This window comes from Blennius ocellaris, assembly GCF_963422515.1.
Source record: "Blennius ocellaris genome assembly, chromosome: 16".
Taxonomy (NCBI): domain Eukaryota; kingdom Metazoa; phylum Chordata; class Actinopteri; order Blenniiformes; family Blenniidae; genus Blennius; species Blennius ocellaris.
The window spans coordinates 11,618,452-11,639,921 of record NC_137665.1 but is presented as its reverse complement, the minus strand read 5'-3'; the positions used below and the strand labels follow the sequence as shown (position 1 = coordinate 11,639,921).

At 40.9% G+C, this 21,470-nt stretch overlaps 1 protein-coding gene across 1 annotated transcript in view; it reads left to right on the top strand.

Moving 5' to 3' along the window:
* The window catches only part of kcnt2b (potassium sodium-activated channel subfamily T member 2b), a gene marked incomplete at both ends in the record, with an annotated part of 47,458 nt that extends 29,855 nt beyond the window's left edge, over positions 1–17,603 (top strand). Inside the window, 15 exons of the mRNA XM_080511953.1 lie at positions 874–982; positions 2,446–2,598; positions 2,675–2,928; positions 3,357–3,663; positions 3,770–3,875; positions 4,963–5,135; positions 5,651–5,722; positions 5,884–6,018; positions 6,155–6,266; positions 7,061–7,162; positions 7,268–7,351; positions 7,424–7,552; positions 14,936–15,281; positions 17,292–17,376; positions 17,489–17,603. Coding sequence (XP_080368079.1) covers positions 874–982; positions 2,446–2,598; positions 2,675–2,928; positions 3,357–3,663; positions 3,770–3,875; positions 4,963–5,135; positions 5,651–5,722; positions 5,884–6,018; positions 6,155–6,266; positions 7,061–7,162; positions 7,268–7,351; positions 7,424–7,552; positions 14,936–15,281; positions 17,292–17,376; positions 17,489–17,603 — 2,282 coding nt within the window. The remainder of the gene's footprint in view (positions 1–873; positions 983–2,445; positions 2,599–2,674; positions 2,929–3,356; positions 3,664–3,769; positions 3,876–4,962; positions 5,136–5,650; positions 5,723–5,883; positions 6,019–6,154; positions 6,267–7,060; positions 7,163–7,267; positions 7,352–7,423; positions 7,553–14,935; positions 15,282–17,291; positions 17,377–17,488) is intronic.
* Between the last annotated feature and the right edge of the window lie 3,867 nt (positions 17,604–21,470).

Genomic DNA, 21,470 nt, shown 5'->3' with positions numbered 1-21,470 from the left:
TGGCTTGTTGCTCCATCGTCACATCTCCTCTGAAACCAGATGCGGGCCTATAAAATTGATCCCATCTGCTGTCTAAACAAAGAATGCAGAGGCGACGGGATTTTTAACACGGCCGCCCGCTTGATACAGTCGTGTTCAACAAACAAGCGAGTGACATTTAGACCTTTTCCAACACGAGATAGTGACATTTGATTGAGTGGCTGCCCGAGTCTTTGTGCGTTAAGAATGCAGTTACAGTGGACTGCCCAGTTAGGGAAATGCGCGATACAGTTTGTGTGTTTGCAGGAGAGCCGCTAAGCACACAAGAGCAACAGCTTTCACAGAGATATTTATTCAGTACAAAGTCCCAGTCAAACCGTCCACATTGTGGATTATCCAGTACAAATGGCTGATTCATTAATCAAAGCCATGTTACTTGCGCAGTTTTTTGTTTTTGTGCCATTTTCATGAGCGACTGAGTTCATGATGAAAAATGTACTTAATTAAGTCAATTATCTGAAATATCATTAGTTAACAGAAAATTACCAGATTTGATGATTATGTCCAAATTGCTAATCATCTTCTAATAGCAGCTTCTCGGTTCTGCTAATTCCGACGCCGTGTGTCATTATTTACTCATCATCCGAAAAATGTCTTCTCGTCCCCTGAAGTGGATCGTTGCAGTGGTCAGCACTGTTGTGTGTGTGTGTGGGGGACCTTTTGTGGACTGACCCAGAGACAAACTAAATGAGCGTTTGGCTCCACGCCCATCGACGTCGGTGACACTGAGACTGATCTCATGACATATCACATTTTGTGAAGACTAATGCATGTGCTCTTCCAAAGCATCGACGATTTCAGTGTCCGTCTCATCGGGTCCCTTTGTGTCCGCAGATCATGTGGTGTGTGAAGAGGAGTTTAAATACGCCATGCTGGCTTTAAACTGTGTATGTCCTGGAACCTCAACTCTCATCACTCTGTTGATCCACTCCTCCAGAGGACAGTAAGTCTCCGCCGCTTCCTCTCTTTCTGCCATTCTCTCTATTTCACAGTACACGCTACGGCCATAGAACTTTGACAGTCAAATGCGGGGCCGATGTTACCAACGGAACCCAGCTGCCTCTTTTCTCCTCACTGTCACTCATCCTTGTCTCTTTGTTTTTCTCAGAACGGCTCCACAGGAGGCCTTCAAACAACGTGTAGGAGCCTTTCAAGCCCTCAACAGGTGGGAATTCACCTTCTATCACGATCCACAGTTTGTAGAGCCCGCGTTGTAGATTTCTTTTTTTTATGTTACACTTTGCTGACTTTTCCAAATTGCAGCATGTTGTGTAGGTTTGCATTTGAATACCTTGAAAAAAATTATAATAGAGTCCCAGATTAATATGAGAGAGTGCGCATATTTGTTTAGTTTGTTTTTTTTTTTTTTATCACCAGTGAAATGTGCCTATAAGCAGCATCTGAATGTTATCTGAGCAGATTGTTTGGAGAGATTTTTTCACAGGTACATTAACACTTAAACAACACTCATCACTTTGGTATTGTAAAGTGATTAGAGCTGAGCTTAGCAATTGTGGTTACCACTCTCCAACACACTTTTTTACTACTCGCCAATTCCAAAAACTTTGAGACGCTGCGTAAAAGTGTGAAATAAAATGAGGACAAATGGCTTGAAATTCTTACATTTATTCACATTAAAACGTGGCCAACATGGCAGATGTTAAAAGTAAAATGTATTACCATTCTTTCAGAAAAAAAAAAAAAAAAAGATTCTGACGGCAGCGATACATCTCCAACGATGTTGGGACAGAGCCATGTTTACCATTGTGTAACGAGGGACGTGGACAGTCACTGTAGTTTTGCCCCCGTTCTCATCTGACGCAGTAAACATCCTGTAAATGTAGCAACAAATAAGTGGGACCACCAGTGAATGTTGATAAGTTCAACTTCTTAAAAGCAGGATGTTTCATAAGTGCGCTTCTATATCTGGAACCTGACGCCATTTGGTTCATTGGCTGTGACAGTTTTACATGACTACATTTCGTCCTCCTCCTCCCCTACCTCGCACTTAGTTCCTGTAAACAGAGAATTCGCTATAACACTTGTTTATATAATGCCGTCCTTGTCGCGGGCCACCCACATTCACACTGCCCCCACACCCGTGCTTCCTGTTGTCACCTTTTTAGCCTTCACATTTTAAGCCATATCCTCCTGAGAAACCCGTTGTCCTCTTGAGTGTGTGAAGGCGTGCATGCGTGCCCCATTGTTGAGCTATAGGCCGGGTGTCCTTGCTGACATCTCTCTGCTGATTGAGGTATTGATGAGCGGCTCTGGCAGAGATGTACGGCGTTATTTCTGCAGCCTTGATGGAAAACCTTCTGAAGTGGCGCAGAGCGCCGTTCTTTGTGCAGCACGTTTCAAAGGTCACTCTTCCCCCACATGGCCTATCCGTCTTCTTCTTCTCAGGGAGGGGGGCGCATGCTCGGCAGACCAGTGGCACCGAACGTACCGGCGCTGCTCGGCCAACGAGGTGCATCACATCCGTTTGGAGGAGAGTAAATTCTTTGGGGAGTACCAGGGGAAGAGTTTCACATTTGCCTCCTTTCACGCTCATAAAAAGTAAGTCATACAATCGAAAAGCTTCCCTAAACACAGTAAGTCGCATTCTTTAATTACTGACTCTGCACGGCTGCAGGTATGGAGTGTGTTTGATCGGCGTACGCAGACTGGACACCACCAACATCCTGCTAAACCCGGGTCCATGCCACATCATGGGGGCCTCTGACACATGCTTTTACATCAACATCTCCAAAGAGGAAAACTCTGCATTTGTCAGGGGCCAGAGGGAGTCAACTTGGGGCGGCCCAGGAGGAAATACCAGGGGAGTTCACCAAACCATCTACCACGGACTCACCCGGCTGCCGGTGCACAGCATCATCGCCAGCATGGGTCAGTCAGATGGACGCGGCGGAAAGGGCTGCGTAACATTTACACGCTGACCTTCTGCCTTGCGGTTTTCTGACTTCGGCAAATATAAGAGATCCCGTGTGAGAGAGCCGCTCAGCCACAGCTGTCGTAAATATGCAGTTTTCACATTTTAAACCCAGCAGAGAAAATACAGAATATTCGCAGCTTTGCGGGAGGATTACCCTTTATCAGATTGCAAGTTCTATATGATGAAAATGCTAGTAAATACCTATTGACCCTAAACGTCACATACCGTGCTTTCACAAACACACCATCTTGTGGACAAAATCACTTGATCTAATCCCTGATCTTTTGTGTCTTCCTTTCTATTGGCTTTTGTAGATTGTTAAGATTGATGTGTGTGTGTGTGTGTGTGTGTGTTCGTGCATTCATGTGTGGGTATATTTCAGGCACAGTAGCCATCGACCTGCAGGACTCCAGTGACAGCAGCCCAGAAGGCCAGGACCCGGGAAGCGCCGGGCTCGGCAGTGGAAGGGGCAGCAGAAGCAACTCCAGGACGGAGATGGGGGGCGCAAACACTTTGGCTCTTCCCGCCATGGGGGATTCCGCTGAGGAGAGACGACACAGCATCGCCCCCGTGCTGGAGCTGGTAGACGGCGTGAATAACCCGACCTTTGACCTCCTGGGGGACCAGTCTGAGGACGAGGGAGGAGAGGAGGGCAAAGAGGACAGCGACAAAGATGAGAGCGCTCACTGGTGGGGTCGACACTGCGAGTAAGTAGAGCGTTGATTGGAATTGCTCATTTAGCTCGGCTGCATTAAGACCGTAAGTTGAAATGCGAATGTGGGCTTTATGCTGCAGGTGGGTGAAGGGGTATCCGCTGAACTCCCCATACATCGGCAGCTCCCCCGCACTGTGCCACCTCCTACAAGAAAAGATGCCGTTCTGCTGCCTGCGCATGGACAAGGTATGACGCGCCTGAGTTCAATTTTCACTTACACTGCTCAACGATCGTGTATAAAGATAGAGTGGGTGCAACATATAATGTTGGTTATCTGGTGGCTCAGCGGCAGTTTGTGAGGGGATGACTCCTGTGCTCCTGATATATTGTACTGGCTGCTCTTTCGGTCATCTGTAGTCATGACGAAGGTGTCCCACTCATGTTAGCATTAATATTCAAGCCACTGTAACACCACCTTGTTATCTATATTAATGAAAAATCCTTACTTATACGTGGAAGCGATCACCTACCGAATTTGGAATGGCCACTGCAAATCACTTCAGTATAATGTGATTAGGAACAATAAGCCAGTATTTTTCAACATTTTTCTATTTTTAATGATGCTGCATAATACAATAAAACATCAAAATACTATGTCTGTTACAACTCAAAATGCAAGAAATGATATGAATTCATTCTTTTTTAAAATGTTTGATGTTAAGTTTTCTGTCATTTTCACACTGTAAGATTCTCCCACAGTGGAAAGTTCTGGCAGAACTTTTTTGTTGTTGTTGTTTACGCAGGCCATATATTTCACACCCTGTACCAACTAACAATGTAATAATGGCCAACAACAAAATGATTTTGAATTAAACATAATAAAGCCAATAATCACTTGCCAATAGTATAATTGAATATTCCGTCCAATTTTGTAACAACATTATGTCACAAATTCAATTAGTTAGTTCAGAATTGAACTAACGAATTGATCTTTTTTAAATTGTTGGAATATTTAAAAACTGCAGCTAATAATGTGATAATACATAAAAAGGACTGCTTTTTTATGGAATTCAAGTAAATGTGAAAATATAAGTCTGATTTTGCAGTTGAGCCATTTTAACTGTCTGAGCAAATTGTGTAAATTGTGCTGTATTTTCTGATTGAGACAATTTGTGTATTTCATTTTGGTCATTCATCTTCTCTTTGATTTTTTGGGCAGTTTTTGCCATTTTTTCCACATTACATACTTCAGCGGTCTGAGCCACTGTGTTTACCTTGCAAGTTAACATTGACCATCCTCAATGATTTTTTTTTTTTTACGCTTTCCTCCCAGGTTTGTCATCACATCCCCTTTGAGGACGCCCGCTCCTATGGATTTAAAAACAAATTGATCATCGTGTCAGCGGAGAGTGCGGGCAACGGTCTGTACAACTTCATTGTACCTCTAAGGGCCTACTACAGACCGAGGAAGGAGCTTAAGCCCATAGTGCTGCTGCTGGAGAGCATGTGAGAACAACAGCAGTATTATTCATTGCATCGGCTATTATTGTACACTCTGCTTCCAACTGAAACAGGTTGCTATTCGCGCAGATAATTGTTGCCGTGAGCATGTCAACCACGCTACAAATCTGGGCCGCACAGGGGTAGTAAAATGGGTTCCTCCTGAAATAGCAAGTGGAGGAGAAAACTGAGCTATTTAAGGTCACGGTAAACATGATTTGTGAAACGCTGAATGCTTTCAGGACAATGCAACCCCACAATCCTGCGTCGTGTTTTGCGGCTGGTACACGAACGCAGTCAGCCAAATGAGAGTGGAATCCAATAAAAAGGCAATAAAATGCTGAGTCACTCAAGTGTAGTGCTGTTATTTTCAGCTTTCTCTGCAGGCAGTTTGCCTGTGTTGTATTTCCAGTGCTGAGCGAGGGCTTTCTGTCACCGCGGGAACGTTAGCGCTTCATCATGGCAAGGAGAAATCTCTACCGGTGGGACTCTCAAGTCTATTTGTGTTTTGATTGGTTCAGACCTGAAGCAGATTTCCTGGAGGCAATCTGTTGGTTTCCCATGGTGTTCTACACAGTGGGCTCCATTGACAAGTAAGCACGACCGAATCTCCGAACTCATTTCATTATGTATTTACTATCTATATTAATTCATTAAGTTTGTTTTTTGGGGGTTTTTTTTGTGTCGTTCTCAAAATTCCTGATCGTATTCCTCTCCATGCCTGTCCTGCGTCCTTGTGTCTCACCCCCTGCAGTCTGGACAGCCTGCTGAGATGTGGAGTGACTTTTGCCGACACCATGGTGGTGGTGGACAAGGAGAGCTCCATGATTGCGGAGGAAGACTACATGGCCGACGCAAAGACCATCGTCAACGTCCAGACGCTGTTCAGGTCTGCTTAAACCTCACTGACTGCGTATGATCGCGCACTTGTCTGAACTGTGCTTTTGAAGTGTTTCTTTTTTTTCTTCTCTGCAACCTGTTTTTGTTTTTTGTTTTTTTTTCTCCCCGTGTCGTTTGTCACCCAGACTGTTTCCAGCTCTGAGCATCATCACGGAACTCACACACCCGGCGAATATGCGCTTCATGCAGTTTAAAGTCAAAGACCATTACTCTCTGGCTCTGTCCAAGCTGGAAAAGGTAGAAGCTTCCCACCTGCATGTCTCATTTCCTTTTGATAAATTCAAGTGGGCATAAAAAACAAAAAGCAAACAAAAAAGAGATTCAGAACAATTGCAGCAGACTGTTCCTCAGTGTAGTATTCTCACTACAGTTAGAAGCACATCTGAGAGGACTGCTAATGTTGCTTTGTTTTAATGAATGCTGCAGAGATATTTTTGCCCGAGACACTGTAAATATTCAACATAATATTTATAACTGACTGTCGCCTTGTGGATTTTGTGGGATTCTCATTACCGCTTGCTTTTCTAATTTGAGCTATTAATGGTGCTTTCTGTGTGGTAGCTTCTGATTCCCCCTTTGGCATCAATAATATTCAACAACAATGCCGCCTATTAGTCACTGCTTGAAACCTCATTTTCAAATGAATTTCCATAGTGGAACAGAAATACCAAGTCATAACTATTATTTTGAGATCTGTAAGACTGATGCCTCACAGTGGGAAAGACTCTCTCTATCTTTTGTTGTTGTTATTCTTCAAGCGATACACGCAGGGGATTTTCTGCTGTAATTGCACATAATAAAAACATGCAAATCAGATTCAGTGGAAATTCTAATTAGGCCGTGAAAATCTACATCAGCTTGTTCGCTTTTAGTGTTATGTCGCCATCTTTGCAGAGCACGAAGGGAGAAGCTTGATCTTTTAAAAAAAAAAAAAGATGACGGCGCTTCCAAGTTTACCTTTTCATCTGCCCTCCGCTGGGGTCCGTGTGATTTTAACAAGGCAATGTGTTTCTGTGCTTTTGTTGCTGCAGAAGGAGAGGGAAAAAGGGTCAAACCTGGTCTTTATGTTCCGGCTGCCCTTTGCTGCAGGAAAGGTGTTTAGCGTGAGCATGCTGGACACCCTCCTGTACCAGGTACTTCACCAACCTGCAGTATATGAATGCTTTTTGTGTTTTTCAGTGTGATTTCTCTCTCTTTTTTTTTTTTTAAATGTGTATTTTGGCCGTATGTTTCCACAGTCATTTGTGAAGGACTACATGATCTCGATCGCCAGGTTGCTGCTTGGTTTGGACTCCATGCCCGGCTCGGGGTTCCTCTGTGCTGTAAGTAGCGCGCCGGCGTTTTCGTGCTATGGAGCGACCCGAAGCTGATTGTTGCCTCGCTGTTCTACTCAGATGAAGATCACAGAAGACGACCTGTGGATCCGCACTTACGGGAGACTCTTCCAGAAGCTGTGCTCCTCTACCGGAGACATTCCCATCGGCATCTACCGCACAGAAGCCCACAAGCTTCCGGTCTCTGAGGTGGGAGGCGTCTTCATTTAGGGCAGTGACTCCCAATCTGAGGGGCTCCAAAGATTCTTAATGGGGGGTCACAAAGCTCTCTTGATTTTAAGTGTTAGAACTTTTTTAATGCCTTGAAAATAGGTGAGTCAGCATGTAATTTGTTTATGTTACAAAACCACTAAGTTGTATATCCTGAGGTTCTTTCACCTTATTTTATAACAATACAGGTTGTGGTTGGGGGGGGGGGGGGGGGGGGGGGGGGGGTCGCCTAAGTTTACAGTGGTAATAATTTGGGTCTCTCAAGAAAAACGTTGTGAATCACTGCTTTAGAGTTTATTTTTAGCAGATACATTCATATGTTCCCTTACCAAAAAGAAGTATACTTCAAGTATGTAATATCAAGTGTACTTAAGTATACATAGTATACTCTACCAAGTATACTTATATTTGCACTAGAAGTTTACTTACAAGTATACTCCTTGGGACTAAATTGGCCCACTTGTAGTATACTACAAGTATACTTTAAAGTATACCAAAAGTATACTTAAAGTAATCTTTTAAGTTTACTTGTAGTGTACTTCTGATATGATTGAGTATACTTTTATCTTTGAAAGTACACTTTTCAGTATACTTAAAGTAATCTTTTAAGTTTACTTGTAGTATACTTCTCTCTTTGAAAGTATACTTTACAGTATACTTAAAGTAATCTTTTAAGTTTACTTGTAGTATACTTCTCTCTTTGAAAGTATACTTTACAGTATACTTAAAGTAATCTTTTAAGTTTACTTGTAGTATACTTCTCTCTTTGAAAGTATACTTTACAGTATACTTAAAGTAATCTTTTAAGTTTACTTGTAGTATACTTCTCTCTTTGAAAGTATACTTTACAGTATACTTAAAGTAATCTTTTAAGTTTACTTGTAGTATACTTCTCTCTTTGAAAGTATACTTTACAGTATACTTAAAGTAATCTTTTAAGTTTACTTGTAGTATACTTCTCTCTTTGAAAGTATACTTTACAGTATACTTAAAGTAATAATACAAGTTTACTTGTAGTGTACTTCTGATATAATTGAGTATACTTTTCTCTTTGAAAGTATACTTTACAGTATACTTAAAGTAATGATACTTACAAGTATACTCCTTGGGACTAAATTGGCCCACTTGTAGTATACTACAAGTATACTTTAAAGTATGCCAAAAGTATACTTAAAGTAATCTTTTAAGTTTACTTCCAGTGTACTTCTGATAAAATTGAGTATACTTCTCTCTTTGAAAGTATACTTTACAGTATACTTAAAGTTAAACTTGGTATTACTATTACTACCAATACATTTCAAGTCCACTACTTCGTGATACTTCACCTTTATGCTGAGAAAATAAAGTTAAGAAAGCAGCAAAGCAATTTTGTTTACATTTATTCAACATATAGAGAATTGTAGAAATTGAACATTATAACAACAGATTTGTTCAACAGGAGGAAACAAACTTGAGAACACAAACTATTCTGAACATGTTTTAATTGTCTGTTTTAAGCATTTACTTGCTTGCTTGTTGATGCTTTTTTGAAGTTTTCGTTGTTGCATTTCTTTCTTATTATTTTTCTCACATCTGGAACGCTCATAGATGGAAACTTGGACTGAGCATGCCCTGTGAACACACACACACACACAAAGAAATGAACACTTGTACTGTTAGGTGAACTCTGACACCACAAAATCTTAACAGTTCATACTTCAATTAATAATACTGATGTGAATCATTTTTTTGAATATCAGATTAAGCAGACTTTTAAAATTTGATTGATCACAATAGATAAGTTAATTTTGATGTAATTAATTAACAATAGGTAAGCATATAATGCTTTAACTGTACACCCATGATGGAAAAAGGTATCGATTGTCAAATATGCAAAACAAGCAGCAGGGTTTATTAATTTTAGACAAGACTTCTATCTTTTAACACTTTTCTTTATAGCAAGTCAAAATGTCTGGATGTACAAAGTTAAAGTTAGTGCACTTTGAAATGCTTAAAATGGTCTTAGATTTTGTATGCAATGAAAGAAACGTGAGATTTCCATCAGAAAACCATCCATTGGTACTTTTGATATATATGTGTATACGTTTATAAATAGTCAAATAATAAAATAGAAAAGTGCAACTATTTTAGCGAACTCCTAATATTGTATCATTGATATTTTCCTGACGACCTCCAGAAGTCCACATGGCAGTTTGATCCTCCTGGTTTAGACCAGTGGCTCTCAAATTGTGGTTCTAGGAGAACGTCTGCATGTCTCCTGTCACTTCTTCCTGTTCTCGCTGCTCCTTGTACACACAGTGACCAACACATGATTTTATGTGGAAAGCTTTTGTAGCTACTCACAGGTGAATTCCTCACACCTTTTTTTGCTTTTTGCTGCAGTTTTCCTTACTGATTCTGCAGACTTAACCCTTTCCCTCCCGTGCTGCATCAAAACAACAATGGAGAACTAAGCAACGGTGTAACGTGTTAGTACAATTTATTTTGATATTTAAAAGTAGTTAAGTACACTCACCAACAATGGCATCAAGTTTTGCAGCATCAAGTTGTGGCTTGGACTCCACATCTTTATGTGCTGCTGACTGTCTTCCGGTCAAACTTGAGCAAGCGAGCGTTTCTCTGCCGAAGATAAGCACAGCAAGGTCGCCGATATAAACTACTAGCAGCCCCAATAGATTGCCAGATTATTTCCTAAATTAAACAAAAAATATACAAATTACCTCCAAAGCTTGCTGTTCCATGAGATCCTTCTTCAACTCTTCAATCATTTGATTTGCAGGACAGGATGAGGATGCTTTTTTTGTCTTTTGCTGCCAAATAGATATTTTGCATGTTAGTATTTGGAAAGTATGAGTGACCGGCCGATATTATCAGCCGATTTTTGTAGTTTTTACGTGTATCGGCATCAGCCAATGCGGGCTGCTGTGTATGTCGATCTGCATTATTTACAGAGGTCTCCACAGGCAGCTCCATGTTGCTGGAGACGCTGCATGTGCAGTCTCAGACCATACAGAGATGACATGAGAGACTCAAAAATCACTTGAATATAGGAAAGATTTACTTTTCATTTTCATGACATGAGGTGTATGATTAATCGGTTATAGAGCTTTGTATGTAGTCATACTTTTTTTTTTTTTATAATGTTTTACCTGTTTTGAATGCCTTTCGGTTGCTCTTTCTCCATCCACTTGCTGTTGGCCGTTCTCTTTCGTTTCTCATTATCGTTTGGTCTTTTCCAGATATCTTCTCCTTTTATGAAGTCCTCTCTCTTTTTACACAGGTCAGTGTAATTGTCTATGAGAAACATTAAAAGAGTGCAATGAGACACAAAAATGCACAATAATGAATATGTCAACTCAAATTTTTCACATGCAAGAAAACGTCACCATAAACTTGATAAACTGTTCACACATATAACTTTAGACAATCATATTGGTATATTTGATTAACTTAAACAGTAAAAATTATTGAGCAATGTCATAATTTTCCCAGAAATCTACATTTATGCCAGTTTGAATGCAATTTAATGCTTTATAATGACATTTAAGGCCTTGATTTCAGCCCAAAAGTGCAATTGACTTGACAAAAACCGTGTAATAAGCCGAATACGCGGTGTTGTAACATATTTTTTTCTGGAAAGGTATTTTACTTAAATAAATATATAAAAGATAAATCATACATATACTGACCGCTGATCATTAAAATCTTCGCTGGAAACGTCCTTTGGCCGTCTTTTTTCCCCTCACGTCCGCCTGTCCACTTGACGTTCAACCAGCCATCTCCATCCTCCAGATTAGGGCACTCGTTAAAAGGTTTGGATGACAGTTGTTTTTGGTCGTCCTCCTTCATCCATTGTATTGGTCCCACCTCTACAGCCTTGTCTTTAAAGTAATAAATAGCATACGCCATATCATGGTTTTAACACACCTATCTCGTCGACGAGCTCCCGTTTTTCTTTTCTTTTTTCCTTCACCTGCAAGCGCGCGAACGTTTGAAGGAGCGCGAATGAGCTATCGCGAGATCTCTATGCAGCGAAGTTGGGTCGCACTACGTGTAGTACCGCGAGACTACCGTGTCGAAATGAATGCTGGGAAATGAGAAGGCAGAGAGAAGAAACGTGAAGCGTAATGGAGGATCGTGGTACATTTTTGTAGCGAAATCATGGCAAAACGTTCGGGACCGTACAAGAAGTACTTGGAGGATGGCACAGAACAAATCCCGAAAAGAACACGGAACAGATGCAAGGAAGCAAAGGTAAGTTATGAACGACAGGTTACTGTTGTCTTGCAACTGTGTAGCCTACTTTGTTTTTTACTCTGAAGCAAAGTGAACAAAATACGCCCATACTTTTTTTTTTAATTTATGTCGCAGGCTTTTTGTCTAATATGTTCACAAAGTGACCCCCCTCCCCCGAGAAGAAGGCACATGGGCGGGATCTTCATTGTAGACTTGACCCTGGCCGGGCGTGTAGTTCAGTCGTAACCTCGCCTTTGGCTCTGATGCTTATGGGATGTCAATCAAAGTTAGACCCTCTTTAATATACAAGCATTAGAAAGTGTACCTTACGAAAACCCGCCTGGTTTCTTTAATTATACCTAACACATGAGGGGCATGCTTTATCATATGTGTTCAATAAACTTATATTTCAGCAAAGTTAGGAGTCATACTATGCTTTGGGATTTGAAAATATGATGTATAAAAATATTTTATTAGTGTTTGTTTTAATCGAGTGGCTCTGTGGGATTGGTAATTCAAGAAAAACGTTTTTTGCCCAAACTTTAAATATGTCAACTACTAACATTTTGGGTGTACTCTCTTGTCTAGGTCAATGAAGATGGGGGAGATGCTGGTGACAAGCTCTTGTATCCTGGTCCTCCGGGAACTAAAGGAGAGACTACTGATGCTCCTGTCCTTCCGGTTGTGGCACAATTTGACTGGTGAAGCAGTGACTCATTTGCTTGAAATGCTCAACATTGCCTTTCCTGGTTTGATCCCATCCTCCAATTACCTGTTCCAAAAAGAATTTGGAAGCTCATCTACATATGAAGTACACTTTTATTGTGAATGCTGTTTGAAATACCTTGGCATTAGAGCTGACTGTCCCCGTGTATGTGATACTTGATGCAGATGAACACCTGAAAAAAGGGATCTTTATTCTTGTTATAGGGTATAAGGATTTGGTCATCCTCCATGGCAGGTAGACATCCTAGCTTCACATGGGCTTGCCATTGGAAAACTATGTGAAAATCTAAGTAACTGCTTCTGGTATTACAGGCGTATTTTGGTTACAGCTGTTTTGTTTCACAGTCTGAAAGTCTATGAACGGCTGAAAAAAAGATTCAACAGTGCTGTATCTTTGAATGATGGTAAATTGTGTTTAATTAATGACTTGGTTGTCTTTAAAGAAAAGTGTGCACATGAAAACCCGGGATACTGTGCATGTAGCAAACATTCTTGTGTGTTGGTAGAGAAGCTGAGTAAATCTAACAGGCCATTGTGTAAAGATTCAAAGATTGATGTAGAGAGTACTTTCATTCATGAAGTTAAGACTGGAAATGTGTATGTCATTTGCCCTTATAAGATATTAAAGAAATGTGTTGTTGTTGAGACTGATAAACTGTATGTTGTACCTCTGCCAAATCCATATGAACGGGATTGAAAGAGCTCATTGTCTTTAATAAATGTTCCCATTTTATGAGCATTAATAAACTACCTGATAAGTTATTTTTCTCCTTTTTCCATTGTTATAAAATAGGTGGTTTTATGTGCCATTTAAGGGTTGGAAGTTGTTTGAAATAAACAAAAAAAAGGTTATGACACTATGTAGACTATGAGAAACACCAGGTTCACTTAGGCTATAAACTTATAAGCCACATACATACTGACCTTTTGCCAAAAAAAATCAAATATCGGATCGATATGATTTGGATTATCTTACAGTATAGTATAGTACAGAAACAATCTAGCAAATGTGAAAATATATTAAATGGGCTACAGTCAAAAATACAACTGCAAATAGTTTTATATCTTGTCATATTTCATTTTAATAAGATATACTCAAGAACAAGTATTATCTAAATGTAAACTTTAGTGTAAGTATACATATAAGTATAAAAGTATAGCCTAAATTTTAATATACTTAAACTTTACTTGGTGAAATGTACTTCTGATAAGTACAAGTGTAGTCTAAATGTAAGTAAACTTTAGTATAAGTATATACATATATAACATTGGCATAATTATGAGTGTACTTAAAATATACTTGGTGAAGTATACTTCTGATAAGTATAGTCAAGTACAAGTATAGTCTAAATGTAAGTAAACTTTAGAATAAGTATATATATAAGTATAATTATTAGTATACTTAAAATGTACTTGGTAAAGTATACTTCTGATAAGTACACTTAAAGTAAACTTGAAGTATACTACCTTGATTTTTAGTATACTTGAAGTATACTTGAATGTACTTCTTTTTGGTAAGGGTTGGGCTAAACTCTGTATTGCTACCAGATTGCAGCTGCATCCTCCACAACTAGTGGAGACACTCAACTTAAAAAGTAACCGCTTCATTGGATTACTAGTAATAATGTTCACACAACTTCATTATATAATATTGCCATTTTACTGAGCATTCAGTAAAGTCTTGGTCATCGTGATGATGGATTCTTCAAATTCATCATAAGTTCGTTGGAAAAAAATGCTCTGTAATCTGATTTTATTGAGAAAAAAAAAGTTAAATCTTACATGAATGACAACAGGGAGGAAGATCAGCTAAACTAATAATAATTAATAAAGGTAAACTAATGTTTGTGTTGAGCTGTTGATACAGTCAGACGATGTTGGACATTTCAGACTCGCTGCTTTGTTTCCAGACCACTGAAATAAATTGAATGAGTAAAGGAGTTTGTTTTCCTCTGGGATTCGACTCCCGATTTGCTAATTCAATTTGTCCACGGTGCGCAACAAATGAATGCAAAGGACCAGAGGTGAAGACAACCAGATCTTAGTTGTGACATATTCACTGCGTGAGACAGACATTTAGAAATAAGAGACCAAACAACGTGCATGGAGGATTGAAATCTGCATTTTTAACACTATCCAGGAAAAAACTGACAGCTTTTCCAAGAAAAAGCATGGATTAATTTGTTGGAGTAAAAATCAAAGCAGGACAGTCGTGTCTCATTATAACGCTCAAAGAGTGCGTCTTTTGTTCACCTTCTGCTTTTGTTCTGCGTGATAAGAGAGTAATCATTCCTGCCCAATCTGAATCTGCATTGCTGTTTTAATAAAGTCAATGTGATATCAGGTAATTACGCCACATGAGGAAATTGAATTCTGAGCGTGTGGCTGTTTGTGTCTCAGTCCCAGGTATCAATCACAGTTGAGGACTACGAGGACACCAGAGAACCCAGGGAGCCCCTGTTGTCTCGGACCAGCACCCACCGTAACTCCACCTCCTCGGAGCCCATCTCCACCTCCTCCCACTCCTCGGACCACCCGCTGCTCAGGAGGAAGAGCATGCAGTGGGCCCGGCGGCTGAGCAGGAAGGGAGGCCGGAGCTCCAGCGGGGCCAAAGGGGGTCCGGGCAACGCCGCCGAGAGGATCAGCCAGCAGAGGCTCACCCTGTTCAGGCGCTCGGAGAGGCAGGAGCTCAACGCCCTGGTGCGGACCAGGATGAAGCATTTGGGTCTTTCTCCAACTGGATTCAGTAAGTTTACTGCGGATTGATTTGGAACCCTGACGTTGAAGATCAAAAATCATGTGGTAGCCTTCAACTTTTTATATACTCCTGGTGTTTGCTTAATCCTCTATCGCAGGGGAGTCAAACTCATTTTAGTTCTGGGGCCACCATACAGCTCAATTTCATTTTGAGTGGGGTGGACTGGTAAAGTAGTGCCATAATAACCTTGAAAGTGTCAATACTGTCACGAAACCAAGCAATTACTGTGAAAAATGAGTATAATCTCAACATAAAGACATTTTCATGAAATATAGTGAAATGTCAAAAACACTTCTGTGGCTGTTCCATCATGTATCTTTTTACAAAGTCACCCTGTTAAACATTGCTTTGAGGCCAGTTGACTATCTTTTATTGCAGCAGCATTAATACCTCCGCTCAGGTCTCATTGTTGTGTTGTGTTGTGTTGTGTTGTGTTGTGTTGTGTTGTGTTGTGTTGTGTTGTGTTGTGTTGTGTTGTGTTGTGTTGTGTTGTGTTGTGTTGTGTTGTGTTGTGTCCGCTTCTCTTAAGAATATTTTCTCACAGTCAAATATTTGATGCCAATAGACTCTGAATTGTCTGTAGATGTGGCTCTGCTGGTCTTACCTGTGCAGGTTGTAACCTATTTGTTTCTAGTCAAATAGGGGATTGGCTGGAAAATGTAGTCTGAATAGTATGAATTCAAGATGGACTCTGCACTTTACCCAGTGCTTGAACTCCACCACGACCATAACCTGGATAAATCAGGTGTAGAAGACTCATTTCAGCACAGAAAATTTGAAAATGTATTAATGGAAAAAAAAAAGTGTTTCAAATAGCCAACTTAATATTACAAACATGAGCAGAGGTTTTTGGAAGTTAAGAGAATTTTGAAGGTGAAACCTCCTGATTTCTCTTGTGACAAATTAATGGAGGTCGAACTTGAATGCTAAATTCATCATTGTGGTCCAGTGAGAGTAAAATCCTTCATGTGCTTGATTACATCAGTAGTCAAAGTTTAATAATATTGCATTCTCAGCTGCTCTTTATTTGTAGTGTAAGAATCATAGTTTGCTATATTTTCAGAAACTGAGTACTGAACAGTGCAGAAAAGCGTGAGGACACTTTATGGTTGTCAGATAATCGTTTTATTGTAGCTATGTTTGATGGCCAAAAAAAAGATCATTTTATTTCTCTTTTGGATGATGCCACATTTGTACGGAACGTGCATTTCTGGGATGAGCAGCAAAGCTGATCCTGTTGGTTGAGCCTGTAGAAGAAAAAAAAAAGAAGCCAACTCTTCTCTGACAATGACAAACAGCTTTCTATTGCAATTCGCTCATTTGATGTTGTTTGGTGGATTGGATGGTTGAACTGTGAATAAAGAAGACATATTGCCTATTTAGGTATTCATTCATCAAACACACAGGAGACTCAGACATTTGTGGGAAAAGGAAAGTAGTCTGGACGAGAGCATCCTCTTCGTGGTTTTCTCGAGTCTCTTCAACACGAGGCTGTGGGATGGATCCTGTTCTTCAACCAGTACTTTTCTGCCGGCCATTACTTCCCCGAGACGCCCAAATTGTGGAGGCGGTCTCTCCGGCAAACTGAACTCTGTGGGGATGAAGGCTCTCATTTTGCTCCCAGACTGCCGCGGCATTAGATTGTGACAGGTTGTACAATCTCATCTTGTATGTCTTCCTGGAAACTGTCAGATTGCCAGCAGTTCAGAGGCTCAAAATATAAAAGACGACCGCAACAAGGAAATGCCGTTCGCAAGAAAAGAAATAGCTGCATTCACTTCTGGCTCTACTCCATGTAACAGTGGTCACTTAAACCCATTGTTTACGATGCCTGGCAGTGTGTACATTCGTGTCCATTTTTATCTGAATTTGTCTTCCTGTGGTGTGACTCACTGTGACACTGCCTCTGCTCTGTGTGTGCGGATGCAGCACAGCCTGCTGTATATCCTGAGCCTGGTGTATTTCCTGCCTCACAGGCCTCTTTTCTCCCTTTGTCAGATGGGATGACAGACCAAGGTAACAGACTGTCGTACATCCTCATCAACCCATCTCCAGACACCAGACTGGAGCTGCACGATGTCGTGTGAGTACACAGCGCCCGCGTGTAATTGATGGCACGGTAAAAAAAAAAAAAAAAATGGGCATGGCGTGAAACGTACATAGATGTTGTATTTGCTGCCTCTCTCTCTCTGCAGGTACCTGATCAGACCGGACCCCCTCTCTCTGGTGCCCAATCAGGGGAGCAGGAAGTGCAGTGCCGGAATCTCCGAGAGCCACAGGTTCGATACGCAGGACAGCACGCACCTGTGAGCGACTGAAAAAACTAAAAACAAAAAAAAAAGAAAACAAAGATCCGGTCAAAACCCTGTCAGAGAGAGGTGAAACAACAACAGTCACAAAGGAAAAGAGCAATATAGAAAGAGTCACAGCCAGATGGGACAAAGCTCCTTCTATCCTCTCCACACTCTGCCTCCATGAACTCAGAGGGGCCACACGTGCATGGACGTTTTCTATCACAATGGGAATGTTTTATTTATGCACCTTCCTATTTTCGAGGCAGAGAGCTGCGGACACAGAAGTGCATTTAATGAAGAAGAAAAAACAAAAATCTGTATGTATTTATATCTGTGTATGTGCATGTTATGTTCTGCATCTTGTAGTGTGTGCGTGTGTGCGTGTGTGCGTGTGTGTGTGCGTGTGTGTATGTGCGTGCGCGTTCAGAGCAAGACACTGCCAGCTGTATGCAGACAGCCAAAAGGAGTCTGCAGGCAAACGAAGGTGGGGTGTAGCTGTTGTGTCCTTCTCCGTGTCGTAGGTGTGTTTTCATCGCACTTAATGTTGTTCGGCGTGTTTGAAAGTGACACTATGGTGTGTCCACACCCTGTTAGGTTTTTTTTTTTTTTTTCCAAACAATGTACCTGTTACTCACACTGTCAGATGCACACATCCATTTCTCGCTCACCAGCAGCGGAGGAACCCAAAGAGCACCGGTCTCGATCATGGACATAATTAAGACGGCGAGCTTACATCATCACTGCAGGGCACTCAGTCACATTGCTGTCTGGAGTTATGTCACCGTCTTCAGTTATGCGAGTTCACTTTGGACAAGCCTGACCTGGGTTTTTTTTTTATTGTTTGCCTGATTTTTCTTCCCTTGAAAAGCGGCCCTCTGTTCCTCCTCTCCTCCTCTCTAAACACTACCTTTGTAAAGCTTATAATGTATTGCCGAGTATCAGTGCTGTAATTACCGAGTTCTCACTTTTGAAGCAGAATTATAAGCTTTACAATCTAATATTCACTGTATTTATTGCATACTGCTATAAATATCCACTTTAACAAGTAATTATAGAATAGAGTTTCATTATGTCATTTGTTTTTGAGCCTATTTTCTTCTTGAAATTCAGATGAACTGTGTGCCATGAAGCTCATTTCTGCACGGTTTCACTTTATTTTGCAGCTTTTCAGTTCGAATAAATGTGAAATTTCATTACAGTAAATCATTTGTTACTGTGTACATTTAAGCTGTTTGTTTATCAAGGATTTGCAAGCCTCTGTAAACCTTCTTTGCCCCGTAATTCAGTATGGGCTGTTTCACGTGGAAATGGTGCAGCCCTGTGGTGGGAATGCAAACTGGCATCATTGCCAGCAACTCTGCTGTAGCTTCAGTGCCAATATAACACATGAAAATATGTACATATTAAAGTCAGTCCGTATAGCTCCTCGTTACGTTTTATTGCTGTTTCGCTGTCTAATTGTGAAGGTTTAAGTGGAATCTCCCCGAAAAATGTTTACGGTGAGATTTATATTTGCAGCCACATTATTTTTTTTACATTTCAATGACTCACTTGGTTGTCTCAGACATTAAGTTTTTTATGTGGGTTGCAGGCCTCATATCTTGGGTTATTTTTAATTTCATACCTCAGCATTGTTCCTGATTCGCACTAAATAAGTCTTCATTCATCATCTGTGACGTCCCCAAAGCCTCAGAAGGATGACACTCTGCTGCTACATGTGTTTTCTTCATCAGTTCACTGAAAGAGTTAAGTGAACCAAAAATATCAAGTTTAAATGTGGTTTGTTGATGAGCCAGATCCTCTCCGAGTGGAGTTTGTAAGGCAACTAACACAATTGTGTTTGAACGATAAGATGACTCAACAAGATGCTTTTATTTCATTATTGGTATTTTTAAGCCCCGTCAAACATATTACGTTGATGACCACACAGTGGAATGAAGAGCGACAAAAGACTGGAGGTGGAGGAAGTGACTGCTCAGTCGGCCACCGCGCTTATGACAGGAAACAACTTATAGTGCTGAGTAAGGTCAAAAACAAAGATATTGATCAGAGTAATATACTTCCTACTATCATATAATCATGGGACTTTGCAAAAATGGGCAACATTTGGCGAGACTCATTCCCTGACAGGAAGGCAGATAAGTTAACATCAGACTGCAAACTGACTGAGAAAACACACCCTGCACACTTGATGGATTTGGATGGCACATATTCATATTTCTAGCTATGACCTCCAGAATAAAGAGGAGAGAGAGCAGATTATAATTAAATTAATGACCGACACCCATGAAGTGATGTATGAGTGTATGCACAGTAAAGAGGTGAGACGCTTGGTGCATTCAATCAATCTAAAGTTATTGTTTAGTTATGCAAATGGCCCAGGGGGTGGGGTGACCTCAGCCTGCCTGAAATATACAGGAGAGTTTTGAGCCGGGACTAAAATTTGAAGCGAATGTCGTCGTCCTCACTTCATCTGCCATTCCTCAGACCGAGCTCCATGTTATTCTACTGTGTTCCGTTAAACCGTCACACCTCCGCTCCCAGGTTTGACTAGTGTTTCGATACTGAACTCCCTATTGACCAGCGTCCAGTATTGACCACCATGACCGTCTGCTGTCTTCCACTCCCTGTCAGACGCCAATGACCTTTGTAGGATGAATCGGCGCACGCGGCGGGGGAGCGCGCTTGTCGATGGGACGGGAGGTCTAAACCTGATGATTAACCACACGGGCGTCTCGGCACCCTGCAGGACACCAGCGCATGCAGAATACCATCAACGTCAATATCACGCACCCTGGGAACATTAAAACATTAAAAGATTAAGTGTCACATCCGAAGCTCAGAGAACCTCAAAGTAACAACAGATTGTTACTTTTGCTAATTTTCTTTTCTGCCTCACGTCCAGTTAAATCTGTAAAAGAACCAGAGGTCAGTGACAACACAGAGAAATACTTGGACATTAGAAATATCATCCGCATCTGTCCAAGTCTCCTCCTTTTTCCTGCCATTCTCCTCTTCTTTTTTTGGGGGGGGGACGTGTTTGACAATGCAGACAGACTATGCTTCGGACAGGCTGAAGATGGACGAGATCCTGTTTTCAGTGCCGTGGGGATCTGCTCTCACTGACACGGGTGGAGGAGAGGTGAATCAGCAGGTTTCCACTGTGCGCACTGAATATGGGTGGAGGACGCAGAGTTTCATCACAATATTCACATCTGAGAGTGTGCCGTTTGTTCCCTTCACATGCTTTTAACAGGGTCTATGTAGGACTTCTAACTTTTCGTTTGCTTTTACTATAATCCAGTTTACATGGATTGTTTCAACGGTTAAAATACAGGCATTTTTTTAACCAACAAGACAGTTAAAATCAATTGATCCTCTTTAATGTTCTGAACTTACACCCACCAGGCTACCTCAAAAACCATCTGCTGCAACTTTCATTATTATTGCCAGACTGAAAATAACAGCTGTAAGATGACTTCTTGTTGAAACAAGAGCAGCTGTGGCAATTGATGGCTTTGTACATGAGCCAACCCGATTTTTCAATTTACAGATTAGTGAAGGGAAACCAGATCATTGAGTTTGACAAATTGCATATTTAATCAGTTTGTAAAAAGGCTTTTAAAAGATGGAATATGTTCATGTTGTAGTCCCATTCGTCCACTGGGAGGCAGCAGTGAATCGTTTCCCCTCCGTTTCAGCACTTTCAAGTGTCACAATGTGAAGCTGGTGATTCATTTTGTGGACTGAATGAATGAACGGTGAATGAACTCACTAATCAAGCTGTAATCGGCTTGTTAACCTGGTCATTTTCACATGATGTTCTTTTAAACAACTAATTTTCACACCTGGTTCTGTTTCACATCTTAGGAATTATTGAGCT